Source organism: Vulpes vulpes, chromosome 4 (genome assembly GCF_048418805.1).
Source record: "Vulpes vulpes isolate BD-2025 chromosome 4, VulVul3, whole genome shotgun sequence".
NCBI lineage: Eukaryota > Metazoa > Chordata > Mammalia > Carnivora > Canidae > Vulpes > Vulpes vulpes.
The window spans coordinates 93,525,054-93,541,034 of record NC_132783.1 but is presented as its reverse complement, the minus strand read 5'-3'; the positions used below and the strand labels follow the sequence as shown (position 1 = coordinate 93,541,034).

The 15,981-nt window shown below is 39.8% G+C and overlaps 1 protein-coding gene across 34 annotated transcripts in view; it reads right to left on the bottom strand.

Moving 5' to 3' along the window:
• SHLD2 (shieldin complex subunit 2) overlaps positions 1-15,981 on the bottom strand; it is a 77,701-nt gene that overhangs the window by 28,781 nt on the left and 32,939 nt on the right. For 26 of the 34 annotated variants that reach the window (XR_012001142.1, XR_012001141.1, XM_072756441.1 and 23 more), the window contains 2 exons: positions 3,865-3,970; positions 1,981-3,501 (listed from right to left, as the gene is read on the bottom strand). Coding sequence is in view for 26 of the 34 variants with exons in the window: in XM_072756441.1 (XP_072612542.1) it covers positions 1,981-3,496 (1,516 nt within the window). In the remaining 8 variants the exon portion in view is untranslated. Of the gene's footprint in view, positions 1-1,980; positions 3,502-3,864; positions 4,100-15,981 lie in introns of all 34 variants that reach the window. The other 8 variants (XM_072756445.1, XM_072756436.1, XM_072756452.1 and 5 more) reach the window with 2 other exon arrangements.

Below are 15,981 nucleotides of genomic sequence, written 5' to 3'. Positions count from 1 at the left end.
AATCTTTAAAAGGAAGGAAGGAAGGAAGGAAGGAAGGAAGGAAGGAAGGAAGGAAGGAAGGAAGGAGAAAGAAGAAAGAAAGAAAGAAAGAAAGAAAGAAAGAAAGAAAGAAAGAAAGAGAAAGAAGAAAGAAAGAAAGAAAGAAAGAAAGAAAGAAAGAAAGAAAGAAAGAAAGAAAAGAGGCGAACTAGATAGATTTTTTTTACCAAGGATAAGGCAAAACAGAAAAAACTGGTTTTTTAAAAAAGATGCTCATCGAAATAATCTAAATACCCTATAACAGAAAAATGGCTAAGTAAAGCAGTAAGTCATGTGATAAAAGGTTACCTAGTTGCTAACAACTGCATGGACACTAGGAAAAAACACAGGGATGGCAGGTTTGAGTTTCCACCTGTCAGGTAAAGTCCTCCTGTGAGGCTCACACAGTGACAATAACCATGGTCTGGGAATCTGATTTTGTCAGCACCCCAAAAATAGATTTCAGTTCTGCAACATAAGCTCACATTAAACAAGTTAATGAGACAAACAAACAAAAAACAGAACACAATTATTTAAATTTACAATGAGGCACTGATTGCCACAGAAACATTTGCAGCAGAGTCTCATGTAGGCGGTCTTATACCTGGGAAGCCAGATCGTAAGCAAAGGGCTGCCTGGTGGGCACTGAATCAGAATAGAGGGAGCTAGATGAACTGACTTTCCAACAAATAAGACATGGTCAGTGGGCGGGGACTGCGCTGTGATTGTCGGCTACAATCCCACACACCTCTTTATGAGAAGCTGACCCTGACAATCTTACCTACACACGGAAGGTGTTCTAGACAAGGCCTCTGTTCCCCCAGCAAACCACTTGGTAGGAACCACCAGTGACTGCCTTATGTTTTCTTTTTCTAAGCTTCTAAGGCCCACCCACCCTTTTTTACCACATTCTTTCTTTAGATATGTTATTGAGCTTAATCAGCTTCCTCCCGCCTGGGACTCGTCCATAAAATGACTAGAATCTCTGTTCTAATACACTGTGTATTTATTTTCAATTAATGAAGAACATGTACAAAAAAAAAAAAAAAAAAGTTAGATGTCTTAGGTCCGAAAAAGCAGCAGGATAAAAACTGTATGTTCTATTTATGATTACAACTGTATAGTAAAAATATGGGTTCTGGAGTCTAGGTTGAAATCCTGGCTTTGCCAGTTCCTAGATGTGTGAAACTGGGTTTACTGCTTTACTTTTCCGGATCTCAGTTTCCTCAAAGTGAAAAATGGGGGCTAATGATCAGTACCTTCTTCACAAAGCTATTGTAATGAACTGATATACATGTAAAGTTTAAAACAGGGTTGGACACAAAGTAAGTTCCCAATAAATACCAACTAATTATATATGTATGTATACACATTTTAAGGAGCAGAGGGAAGATAACTGGAAGGTAACACTCCAAAACTCTACTGGTGGTGCTATGAGGTTGCTTTAATATCAGCAGTTTTCCCTTTCCATATATATTATTAAAATATTATTTTAATAATTAAAAACACAATAGAAAGTCTCTATTGGTCCCCTCAACAAGAATGTGATGTGTACAGCATTATCAGGGATTAAGTAGTAGAAACCCTGTCCTTTCATCCTAAGACTGCTAATATAGCTCAGGAAAACACTTAAAAAATAAGACATCCGTAGACAAAACCATAAGAAAACAAATAGCCTGATGATATGACCTGAGTGCTGACACAGTGAATGAAGGGGAGGAGCAGCCAGGGAAGGCTTCTCAAAGGTGAGTGGAAAGAAGGGACAGAACCAAGAAGGCTAGAGCAAAGGCCCAGAAATGGCAGGGACACGGGATATGGGGCAGTGGTAATTAGGAGACCAACCAGGATACTGGATAGGGATGGATCATGCTGGCTCCCACATAGGCACACGGTAAAAAGGCTTAGAGTGCAAGGGGGAGAAGCCTACAGCTTCAAACTGGCACTATCCCGTGATGACCTTACCTGTAAGCAAAATTATATCTCCGGGAAACACCGTAAGTGCCCAAAATGCTGCAGTCCTCCACAGAGAGACCTTCTTCTTAATTCCTGACTGGTCAGTTACCGCAATTGTTGCTAAAGGCACTTTACAGCCAGAATTTGGTCCAGATTTTATATTTATTTCTTTCACATGGCATGGAGATAATACCATGACTAAACAATTATACTTCCGACTTTTAGAATCACAATTTTTTATTAAAGATGTGTTTGTAATGCCCCTAAACTTCCCATCTCTCTGGTTCTCTGCTGCAGTAGGATCTCCTGCATTGGAAACCAACTTAATTTTCTTGAATGGTTGGAGGACTCTGGGCAGAGTTTTTGAATGGCCCAACTTCTCTTCAGGGATCCAACTTCTTTTAACAGAACTTTTGTGGAAGGTATTGAGTTGGGAACACAGCATTCCTGAGCCATATGGCTCAATGCATACATCACTGGGTGGCAGTTCATCTTTAAAATTGAAAAGCTCCTGAGATCCTATATTTTCTTCAAGACCTTTATCAGGTTTCATGTGAGTGTCACTACTTTTTGTTTCAGGACAAACAGGACTAAAGAGTTCAAGGGAATGTGCTTGGTTTTGTCCACTTTCATATCCTCCTGCAGAGTCATCATTAGGCTGAATCAAATTATCTTCAATTATTCTTATTTCCCTGTGACTTGCCTTTGGTTTGCTCTCCATGTTTACAGTCCCTTTATTTATAGAGTTCTGTCCTTTAGACTTCCTTTGAGATAAAAAAGCAACCTGGCTGGAAGTCATTATACTAAGAAATTCAGTATCAGTAGATATTTTAAGGTCTGTGACCTTTCTAACAGCTTCAGACCTTGGCTTATCTTCTGTCTCCAAGGAAGAGAACTCTGGACGCTGGTTTTGTACCTCATGATGCTCTGTTGGTACATACTTCGTCCCAACAGCTCCTGGCCCTACATTAATTTGTTCTGTACTAGAGACCAAATCTAGTTTAGCTGTACACTTATGATCTAACTGAAGGAAGTTTTTTTGAAAGTTTTGGCCAAATGTATTTGACTGATCTTTATGCTGTTCGTCTGTAATTTTCTTATCTTCGCTGAAAAGCTTTTGATACTTTTCTTCTTCAGTTAAATGTTGAGCCTTGCCCTTAAATCCACATATTTGCACATCGGAGCTAGTTGTATCACTCACCCCCGAAGGGGGACTCTTCTCGGATTTTACGGTCTGTGTTTCAGAAACACAATGTATAAAGTCTTCTTTCACATGAACAGGTTCACTCAGAGAATTTGTTGAAAAATGAGCATTAGGAAGATCTGGAGGGCCATTAGCTTTTAAGACTTGATAGTCTTCAAGAGTTTCATCCCTCAGATGTAAAGAGTGTTGATTGTATGACAGCTGAATTTTTTTCCAGGGGTTCTCAGTAGACATTAAAGAAGTTCGTTCCTGTGATACTGTCATGTTCAATGGACCAACTGGAGCACCCCAAAAAATGTGGACCTGAGATCTTCCACTCATAGTTTCTGAAAAAAATTAAAATGAGTTTTTTCTCAGATTTTTTATATATTAATATTAACTTAATAATATGCCAACAGCAAATGTAATATAAACTATGAATCAAAAACATAATAAAGGTTATTTATATTGGTATTCCATTTAACTACAAAATTCATAAAAATAGAAGAAATCATAAGGAGAAAACAAAAGAGCCCCAAAAATCCTCATCTAAAGACTCTCTTCAATAAATTATATGAAATACTGAAAAAAAAAAAAAGACAAAAAAATAAAGCTAAGTACACTAACATCAAATGGCATTTAATAACATGTAAAGGACAAGTTAGTAGAGAAGGAAAAAGAAAGCATTTGTTTCATTGTACTATAGTCACCTTTAAATTTCCTGTTTTCTTTACTCTGTAGATTATTTCAGTAGCTTTGGGGCCTCCTTCCTTTAACTGTGAACCCAATTCCCAAGACCAAAATAGAAGGTTTGAACTGGAAGGGAGAGAAAATACAAAACTGAGACTTGAGGTTCTCTTCAAAATGTAGAAGTGATTGTGTCATCTGTGCTCACGCCAATCTGTGAGCACAACTAGGAACTGCTTCTGTATTTTTAAATCTTCTCTGCAATACAAATAAAAAAAAAAATAAGAGTAGTCATTTTGTAATACATGGATCAAAGAAATTCGTTGTGATTTAAACTTTTTGTCATTAACTATGGTGCCTGATATAAGTACACCTAAGTGAGCATCATATTTACTGAAGCTAAAAATGAGGAATCGTACCACTATTTACTTCATTATTACTGACTTTCAAAAGGAATTTATGAAATAGATCTGGCCCTAGAGCTTGCTAAGAACTTTTTCACAGTGCTGCAGGGTCAAAAAGACAGATAAAGTTCTCGGCCTGAACAAAAAGGAGAGGAAAATAGTGAATGTAAACTAATACTTTAAAAATAATGTACTAAATCCTACAGACTATAAACAGGAAACAACCATCTGCTGGGGAAGAGAGCTGCTGGGGAAGGCAAGCACTGTGGCTGAGAGCATTTAAACAAAACAAACAGTGTCTGTAAAAAGCAGAGTTAAGCAAAACCATGGCACAACTAAGGGCTTTTGATCAGAGTACAGGGTCCTTTGTAAAAAGGTAAGGTTTCAAATCATAAAAAGTCCATATGGAAGTACAAGGAGTCTAGAAGTACACAGAAAGGAGGAACCGGCAAGAAATGACAACTGTAATCTCCAGTCCTTCTTATCATCCTTGAGGATTTGCTCATTGTCACCTTTCCAAATCTAATAATCTATCCGACTATAATTCTTGTGATTCCAGTATCAGTGTGGATGATCCTTCCAATTCCCTGGCCTCTTGGCTCCTTGACCTCCTCTCCTCCTTTGATTATATTTCTCCACCTTACCCCAGTTACCTATTCTTATAGTCACATACCCTCCCCATTATCAGTAACTGCACACTTTCCTAAATTCAATTTTAAGCTTATTAGTTTCTACCATTTTTCTACTTATTCCCTCTAAATGCACTACTCCAGCAATTCTTTCAACATACAGGACCTACAAATGATCGTAGGGACCACATTTTTACAGCTTCATTCTTCACTTCCCTCCTTAACCAGCTTAGATCCTGTGGGCCAAGGTTAAAATCACTCTACCATACACCACTAATTCTACTGCTCTCCTCGCTAAGGTATCTGCCCAGCTGAACTCAACCACTGGTTGAATCACCACCTACCCTGCAGTAGCCCAATGGCTACAAGTAACTAGAAAAAAAAATACACTTTCATCTGAAAACAAGTCTCATTTTAAGTTCATGACCACTAACCTCCAGGTGATACCCAGCAATCATCTCTCCCTGTCCACTCACTAAGCTAACTCTTCCATGCCTCTTCATTCTTTAAATCTCCAGCCTCTCTTCCTTGATCCTGGAGTGCAGCTGGTGACCATGCTACCCTTTCCACTTACAACCTCTTAGCAACATACCTATCAACCCACCTTGTCGTATTATACACTGTGCCCACCTTCCTGTCACTATGGATGAACTGTCCATGCTTCCCTGCAAGACCATGTCTTCCTTACTTACGTATTAGGTCTTATTCCCCTTTTCTTCCTCAGGCTCCAACAATTCTCCCCTTCTCTCCTATGTGATTGATTTTTCTCTCTGTACTGGAGCATTCCATCAACATACAAACATGCTGGTTTTTGTTTTTTGTTTTTTTTTCATGTTGTTACTCAGCTCCTTTGCCCCTCCAACCATTCTGCTCCTCTCTGCAGCAAAATTCCTTGAAAAAATTGTCTAAGCTCCTTCTCCCATTTTCTCTTAAACCCACTCTTGGGGAGCTTTGGTCCCAACCACTCCACTGAAATAGCATATTCCAAGGTCCCCAGGAGCTTCCACACTGCCATGATAAGTCAATTCTCCATTTTCAGCTTACACAGCCTATCAGCAGCATTTGACACTGCTGACCTTGCCGTCCTTCTTAAACCCTCTATCATCTGCTTTAGGGATACTACACCTTCTTGATTCTCATTCCACATGGTACTGCCTCACCACGTGCTCTCTCTCGGGCTCCTCTGCTAGCTCCTCATCTCCAGAACTCGTGCTCAACAACCTGTCCTTGAGTCTCTAAGCTCACTCCTTAGGTGACTTCACTGGGTCTCAATACCTTCTCTGCGCTAATGACTATCACCCATCACAACCTCTCCTCTGAACTCCTGACTCCTTAACCAACTTTCTACTTACTCTTCATTACCACAAAATGTCTAATAGGCAGCTGTACAGAAAAGAGTTAACACAGCAGGCCTCAGACTACTGTCCTTAAAAAGGCTGGCTTGCAAGGTGAGCCTGGGCTGGCATCTAGGAATTTAGATTCCAGGAGGATTCCCACCATTCCTTGATAAGAGTGGCTCACCCTGCCTAACCTATCTATGTAAACAATGTTATGATGAACACCTGCTTTCCTTCTGAGAGGCTGGGACTTTGATATGTTATACAGATGATAGGTATGTGACCAGAACTCCTTAGAGAAATGGCTGATTTCAGGTCTGGAGCAAGAAATGTATAAGGTGAACCAGAAACATCATACCAGAAAGTAAGAAATCTATCAAAAACTACTAGGATGGTGTCAAAAGAACCCAGAAGCCAGCTTAAAGAGGTTCCCACTGGCCAAATTGAACAATCTGAGCATCATTTAGAATGATTACTATAATCATTTGGAACACACCAAATACGTTTAAACCCAGGAGTTCATAAAGATAACTAAAACAAACTCACTTAGTGATCACCTTGGGAGGACATAAGTGACTAAGCAATTGTTTTTGCTTTGTTTTGTTTTGTTTTTAGCAATTGTTTTTAAAAGCTGGTGAATGACGGGAAAGAAACTCTATCTTGTCTTTCTTTACTAAACAGTATCTCAAGATGACCAACTATTGGAAGAGAAAAATCTCTCTTTACAGAGGTATCATGATGTTTAAAAAAAAAAAAAAAAAAGAGGGGCACCTAAGTGGCTCAGTCGGTTAGGTGTCTGCGGCTCAGGTCACGATGCCAGGGTCTTCAGATAGAGCCCTGAGTCAGGCTCCCTGCTGAGATTCTCCCTCTCCTCCCTGTTTGTGCTCTTCTATCTTGGTCTCTCTCTCTCTTGCTCTCTCAGATAAATAAATAAAATCTTAAAAATAAATAAATAAATAAAATCCTTAAAAAAGAAAAAAAGGATGATCATGGGAGACTTTTTAAGCAAAAGAAGTTTAGAACCTAAAAGTCCATAAAGAGGAGAATGGAATATTCATCATGGGATATTCAGAGACAGATATGGCAGCAAAAAGAAGTAACTGAGAGTTATTTGTCAACACGGATACATCTTACAAATACAAGTCCCAATGCTGGGTTTGAACTTATGGCCCTGAGAGCAAGACCTGAACTGAGATCGACAATCAGACACTCAACTGACTGAGTCAACCACAAATACAATTTTAAATGAAAGAAACAATTTGAAGAATATATAACTTTGGGTATCAATATTGAATTTTTTATATTTTTATAATTTGAGCATAGTTGACACACAGTGTTACATTAGTTTCAGGTGTACAACTTAGTGATTCCTATTCGACAAGTTTATACATTATGCTATGTATATATAGCATATATGTCCCTTAAGGGGAGGAATGGAGACATAATAGGTAAAGAGTACACAAAGGGCCTGAACTGTGCTGAACATGTTTGGTTCTCCTTATATTGTTCATATATATTTTATAATATTAAAAAAATCCTAGGAAGAAAAACATTGAGAATGTCATTAAGGATGATTTTTAATTTTTTTCTATATTTTAAAAAGTTTTATTGTGTTGAATAATGAATATGGATTATTTTTGTAATAACCCAAATCTTTTTTGCTTGGTAATTCAGGCTTTTCTTTCACAACCCCCAACTGAATATGATGGTCCAATAGCTGTAGAACAATGGACCTAAACCTAACCTTGCACAGCAAGAGCTGAACACAATGACGGCAGTTAGTGATGTGCAAGCAGCTAAAACAAAGACAGACTGCAATTTTCAAGGTTTATAATGGTGAATTACTAGTATGGAAACAAATTCGTGGTAAGTTTAGGTGTCAAGTTTTGACAGATAAAAGAGGACGAAGCCTCCCTAAGTACTGTAACGACATACCTCACCCTATCTAATCCTCATAGAAGAAGAACTCACATAAGGCGTAACAGGCGCAGCGGGTCAATCCGCATTTTGCCACTTATGTCACTTCAGATTGGCCACCAGGGGGCCCCCGAACAGCAGAGCCAAACCCCCGATGTCTGAGGGGCAGTCAAATCAAGCACCAGAGGACTAAACCAGGCTGACAGGCAGGTGACAGTACTTATATTTAAATCAAATGCATAAAATTACTATGATAATGACCATCCCTCTCTCAAATCTCTGGGTTTCTCTCCAATGGTTTCTTCCCTTTAATCTCAAATCTTAAAAAAACAAAACAAAAAAAACAAGCTTATATCTTTGTTCTTCCTGTTTATTCTTCAACTCACTTAAATATGGCTCTTACTCCACATTTTGCTATCACACTCTTTCCTACGAAAACCAATGCCCTTTTACAGCCAAATCCAAAGGTCAGTTTTTGATCTTGATCTTACTGCCATTTGACACTTTATAAATCCCTCTTTCCTGAAGCATTCTTTTTTGATTCGGTGAGAGCATCAGATTGGAATTACTTTGTGCTTAAGAGACAGATAATTGTTGGTTTATTCATTTAATAATTCACATAACAAATACTTAGTGCTATTTGCTGGGCATTATGCTAGGTAATGGGAAGTCAGTGATAACAACAAGGAGCTTTAAGGAGCTTAGAGTCTAATGGGAGCAATAAAATGACAATTATAAAATAGTAATATTGAGCTGCCACAGGATTAAATGCAGGGTGTCCCTAGAAGGCAGGAGGTGATGGCAACCAACCAAAGTAGAAAACTGCCGATTATTTGCATTTTTCATAGACTCTTTGGACTACAGTTAGTAACAAAAATGTTGAAACTGAATTTAAATAAAATCAGAAAAAAAGTGTGTGATACAGCCCCCAAGTCCCCTCCCCCCCACCTCCCCAGCACAAGAGCCAGAAAAGCAGCTTTGGCTGGCTGGCCCAAGAGACATACAAGCTACAAGTAATCTCCAGAACGTTTACAGAGAATATAAGACACTCACTGCTTCTGTGTCCTCACTTAGCCTCTTCTCCTAAATGCCCTGCAATCAGACTTCTATTTCTTACCTCTGTTAAGACAACGTGAAGTTCAAATTGTCAAATAGGTACTCACAGTACTGGGCTACCCTAACTGTAAAACTCTCCCTCATTTCTGGAATGCTGTGCGTTCAACCTTTTTTTTTTTTTCTTCTACCTCCTTGGTTCTTCTTTCTTTCTTCTTAGATCATCTCTTCTTTTGACTCCACACAACCCTGCAGATTTTCACTAATCTCATTCATTTAACTACTGAATATCCAATTATGCTTTACCAATCTATACTTAACCAACCACCCTCCCTAATGTCAGACACACTTCTAGTCTATGTTTGATACAATCACAGTAGATAAAAAAGCAATATTCTATTTATCCTCTTTCTTGAAGGCAAAATCTGACTAAATGACCATGGATCTAAATGGATTACACAGTTCTTGGGCTCAATTCTAGTAAAGTTTACAGTTACAAGGCCATGAGGCCATAGGTCCTCAATTTTCAGAGCCCTGTGTGCCCTCTAGATAGAGGAAGATGGGGAAGCACACAGGGTGACACAGGGTATCTTCAGAGTTCAGAGAAGATCTCCCAGGACAAGAGATGTCTGAAATCAATTAGTTCTATAAAACACAAGGTTATCTGTCCCTAATTGTTACTTCTGTATGCCTTTACTTGTCTAAATATACACCTCTAAGTGTATATTTAAGTGTGGAACTTCCCACCCACACATGAAAAAATGGACAAGAAAGTATGGTCCTGTTAATTCAAAAAAGAGGAATTTTCTTAAAGGTCTTTATATCTATGGCTGCTGCTATGAAATCCTGTAACTGACAGAGGAGTTGTGAGCGTATGAACAGGGAAATAGGATGTGGTGAGGACAGGGGGAAACAAAACATTTATCAAAGCAAAAATACACAGACTGCAAAGTTAAGTTATTGACAATTGATAAATTGCAACGATTCTAGGATATGTTTTGAGTGAACTCAGAGGGTTAAAGCTCATTAAGATACCAGATGAAACTTGCAAGTACATACCCATTACCGTAGTTAATAATTAGCCAATTTCTCAATCTGCAGAAGGCCACTTCAGTCAGAAAGACCAATACAACCATAATCCTTTATCTTTAGAGTGGTCAGAGTCTGATGAATGGGTCAAAGATTTATAAAAACAGGATGAACTGTATCAGCAAGTTTTGTCTTGCAGAACACTGCAACTAAAAATGCTTATTACAAAATATATGTGGTTAAAAGAGAGTGCCTTCTCCGCCTTATTACCAACCTATAAAACTCACTGTTATAATGCCTTTCCATGTCTATTTTACCCAAAACACTAAGCATCATAAAGTTATTCAATAGCATTAAATGACAAAATGAAGAGGCAAGACAGGGTTGTAAATGAGAAGCATGGGTTTCAGGGTAGGATAGATATGGGTTCCAACTCTACCGCTTACTAAAAATGTGAACTTGAAATTGTCGAAGCTAGGTGATAATTACCTGGGGCTCATCATTATTATTCTTGCTTCTTTTGTAGATATTTGAAAACATCCATAATAAAAAGTTAAGTTTCTTTACCCGTCAAGTGAGAATTATGTTTATCTGTCAATTGAGAATAACATCAGTCCCGTCTTACAGTGTTGTGAGATGGGCACACAGTACTCACTCAATAAATGTGAGTTTCAAACCTTGGAAACTCTACACACAACTTGGTAAGACAAACAAAAAAACCAACCCATTATATTTCCTCCAAGGTTTTGGTTTTTTATGTGTATTTTTACATAGTTGCAACCATAAAATTGAAATAATTTTATATTCTGCTTCAGTGGTTTTATAGGGCCACCCTTTTATGTCAATCTGTAATCTTCCTAATCATTTTTAACACTCACTTAATACTTTAATGATGACTCTAATTTAGTTAACCATTACTCTCCAATTCATTAATTTGTTTCTAACTTGTCATTATTATAGCCCTTGCTGCAATAAATGGTTTGGGGCATTCAACATTACTTTTCAATTATTTTCTGGTGGTAAACTTCAGGTATGAGATTATTGGGTCAAAGACATGTCCATTCTTATGGCTCTTAATATGTATTATCATGTTGTTTGGAAAGGAACTGAACAGTTTATAACACTACAAACGATAGCTAAGAGTTCCAGCTTGACACAAATTTGTTAGCTTCCAAAAAAAATAATTTTACTAGTAAGGGGACTGAGCTACTTTGCTGCTGTTTCATTTGCATTTCCCTAGATATGTCCAAACAGGGAAAAAAAATAGTGAATTTTAAATTACATTTGGATGAATATCCTTAATATATAAGGAGTATGCAAGCATTTGCATACATGGGCATGCAAAGTAATAAAAAAAATGGGGAAAGAAGCCAAGCAGGTATATATAGCACTGAAAAAATATATGGTTAAAAACAAAGAAAACGTGTACTCCTAATAACCTGAAAAAAATTTATAAATTAGTGAGAAAAGATTTCTACCTATCAAACTATCAAAGATTCATTTAAAAGTTACAAGGGTGCAGGGAAATGACTTCTACCCAAAGAGTTTTAAATTTGTAAAGCCTGTCTGGGGGATGATATGGCAATGTATGTCAAAAGTCTTAAAATTCTGCATCCCTTTGGCCCTTACAATTACACTCCTAAGTTTAACCTAAAGGAAAAAAACCTCATATACACTCTCACTGACTTAGCTACAAAGATATTCGTAACAGTAGTGTATAAAATGTTAAAAAAGAAACAAACTGAGGACAATGTGCATCTATTGAGGTCTGTGAAGTAAGTGATGGCATAGCCATACAAAGGCAAACTACATAGCCACTAAAAATCATGAAGATAGGGCACCTGGGGGCTTAGTTGGTTAAGCATCTGCCTTGGGCTCAGGTAACGATCCCCGGGTCCTGGGATGGAGCCCACATTGGGCTCCCTGCTCAGTGCGGGGAGGGGGGAAGTGGGGAACCTGCTTCTCCCTCTGCCCCTCTTACAGCTCATGCTCTCTCTCTCTCTCAAATAATAAATAGAATATTTTTAAAAATCATGAAGACATAGCACATATAAAAAATTTCCTCAATATATAACAGGGAAACTAGAGAAAATTGCATATGGAAAACTGTATTTTATATTTTAAAATATAAAAATTCAGTATTCAGTTTACCACTATTTACCTTGAAGTTAGAAACCATTTCCCTTCCTATGTAAGAAAAAAATGTGTTCTCCACGGTAACTGATACAAGTGGTGGCGAAAAAGTAATAGCTCTTTTATGCTTTAGCCTCATTTAATCAGTCCAATGTGTTATTTTCCATCATTGTGCTAAGAAGTGAAGTGGAGTACTAACAACCTACTAATAACCTACGTATTATATACATTTGCACTGAATTCTACTCTAAAGAATCACCAAGAGCTACTAAATGCTAGCACCTGAATTTCCCATTTAAAATGACAGAACAGTGCCACACTTTATGTGACCTATGAAAGGATAAAAGATACAGTATTTGTCCTAAAAACAAAAGCAATTGGAGTTTAAAGCTATTACTTTTTCTTGTAGCTAAACTAACAGCTACTAAAAACAAACCCGGGAGCAGACAATTGAGTCCTTAAATCTCCTTGCATAACCTTGATTTCTTTTAGGACACTCTGGTTTTCACGTGAGGAGTGTCTTCCTGGGGCCACGGCCACCTGACGTGGGACAGGCAGTGAGCGTGCAGTACGCTGGGAATGTCCTTCCCACGCTCTGTTCCAGTATGCGCCTTTCTCCTGGTGAGGTCCAAGCATTTAAACAGGAAGCGAACCTTAATCTACCTGCTTTTTTACCATCAGAAGATAGTGACCAGGCACTTGGATTTGCCCAGAAGAGTCTTATTTTAAACGTGCTATCCTCGTGGCCTGGTCAGTAGGGTTCTCTCTCCACTCTTCCAATGTCCCAGTGCAGAGACACTATATAGTCACCGAGTTAAGAACCACACAGATACAGGAATAAATGTTCTATTAGTGAAGAGTGTGCCTCTTACTACATTTCGTCAGAAACATTATAATAATAGGGACAATTTAAGGGGGATCCCTGGGTGGCTCAGAGGTTTAGTGCCTGCCTCTGGCCCAGGGTGTGATCCAGGAGTCCTGGGATTGAGTCCCACGTCGGGCTCCCTGCATGGAGCCTGCTTCTCCCTCTGCCTGTGTCTCTGCCTCTCTCTGTGTCTATGTCTCTCATGAATAAATAAATAAAATCTTAAAAAAAAAATAGGGACAATTTAAGGGAGAAAGGAAACAACCTGTTCAGTTTTCCTGTACATTTTTTTTTAAAGATTTTTCATTTATTTATTTTGAGCAGCACATGAGCCGGGAGGAGCAGCAGAGGGAAAAGGCAAAGCAGACTCCCTGCTTAATGGAGTGAGCCACCAGGCACCCCTCTTGTACAATGTTTTAAATAATGAAATACTAATGGAAATAAGGTTGAACAGTATCTAAACATTGCAACATGCATTTAAGAATCTCACAAAAGAGGGGATCCCTGGGTGGCGCAGTGGTTTGGCGCTTGCCTTTGGCCCAGGGTGCGATCCTGGAGACCCGGGATCGAATCCCACGTCGGGCTCCCGGTGCATGGAGCCTGCTTCTCCCTCTGCCTGTGTCTCTGCCTCTCTCTCTGTCTCTCTGTGACTATCATAAATAAATAAAAATTAAAAAAAAAAAAAAAGAATCTCACAAAAGAGATAGGAATTAAATGAGGTAGAGAAGAGAATGAATGTGTTTGGCAACTAAGGAGGAAAAAGCGTCTGGCCGACTAGTTCTGCAGACAAGTTCTTACAAAGCTGCCAACAATGGTATTACACCTTTTGGGTCCAGTGTTCCAGGGAAATGCCTCAGCAAGATGTCAACTTGACCAAGGTTCATGCCTTCTAAGGAATTCCGGTCAGATCCTAAAATATCGCACTTTGCCTCCTCCTCCCCCACACCACCTAATGGCAAAGGGACTGAACTCTGAGGGGGTAATCACAGTCCCGTAAGCATTAGCTGGACTCCAGGGTCTGCCTGCCAACTCCCATGCTTGCTACCATCTGCATCCACGCCCTAAAAAACATAAAAAACAAAACCAAACCAACAAACCAAGGGGAAAAGGACAAAAGATTTTGCAGCTTAGGCTCTGACATTCCTTTGTAAAAAGTAACACTCAGGGACGCCTGGGGGCTCACAGTGGAGCCGCTGCTCAGGGCGGACCCCGGGGTCCCGGGATCGAGTACTGCATCGGGCTCCCCACAGGGAGCCTGCTTCTCCCTCTGCCTGTGTCTCTGCCTCTCTCTGTGTGTCTCTCATGAATAAATAAATAAAATCTTAAAAAAAAAAAAAGCCACAGTCAATAAATGGAGGCTCCAGCCTCTAAGTTCCTCAAGCCAAAAAACTTGGCGTCCTCACTGATTGCTTTTTCTCCAAACTTCATCTCCTAACTCCTCAAACCCTTTTAGCCCTCCCTTTAAGATTCCCTTAGAATTTGGCCACTTTTCTCCCCCTTCACCTGCTCCTGCTCTGGCTCCAACCACCATGGTCTGGATGAAAGGCAACAGGTTCCTAACTGCTATCCCCGCTCCCCCGCGGGAGCCTTGGCCCGGGTCACGCAGCCCGTGGTCATGGAGCAGGCTGGAGCGAGCGAGTCGGGGTCTGTGCTGCTCACCCCTGCCCCTACTGCCTTCTGCTCCCGTCTTCACACATCCCTCAACGGGAGCTCGCTAGAGCCCTGCAGCCCAGGCCCAAGCATCCTCAGAGCCCTGGCCCAGGAAATAATAAATGGCTTTTACAAAAACATCTTTCATAATCCCTTCTTTCCTATCTGACTCATTTTCTCTCTCCTCCCCTTCCCCCTTCTCTCTCACTCTCACTCTCACTTTTCACTATAATGATCGGGCAATGTGATGTTAAGCTTCTAAGAAATTAAATATTCAAATTTTAAAACCTGTTGCTTAGCAAGTTGAAACAAAGTTAAACTACAGATGACAGAAGGAACCCACCTGACCTGATCTTACACTTTCTTTCACCGTCCATATCCTAAAGTATAACCCAGCACCTAGGAGTACTTGCATTAACATTCTTCCCCTAAACCCGTTTACTAGTTTTTAAATTTTCTTAATTTAAAACATTTGTGGGGTGCCTGGGGGGCTCACGATGGAGTGTCTGCCTGTGGCCCAGGGCGTGACCCCGGGGTCCTGGGATCAAGTCCCGCATTGGGGTCCCCACAGGGAGCCTGCTTCTCCCTCTGCCTGTGTGTCTGCCTCTCTCTCTCTCTCATGAATAAATAAAATCTTTTTTTAAATAAAGTATTTGTAATTAAACGTTTGATAATGGCACAGGTAAGTCTTAAGAGTCCTGTCCAGGGATCCCTGGGTGGCGCAGCGGTTTGGCGCCTGCCTTTGGCCCAGGGTGCGATCCTGGAGACCCCGGATCAAGTCCCACGTCGGTCTCCCGGTGCATGGAGCCTGCTTCTCCCTCTGCCTGGGTCTCTGCCTCTCTCTCTCTCTCTGTCTCTCTCTCTGTGTGACTATCATAAATTAAAAAAAGAAAAAAGAGTCCTGTCCAGTGATGAGTGACAACTGTCTACACCCACGTAACCATCACCCAAAACAAGACATGGCACATCTGCATGGACCTCTGGAAGTTCCCTCCTATTCTTTCTTCAACGGTTTCCCTCCCTCTCCAACCTACAATTATCTTCTGATTTCTATCATGGTATAATAGTTTTGCCTTTTCAGGGACTTCATACAAACCACATAGTATATGTTCATTTATGCCTG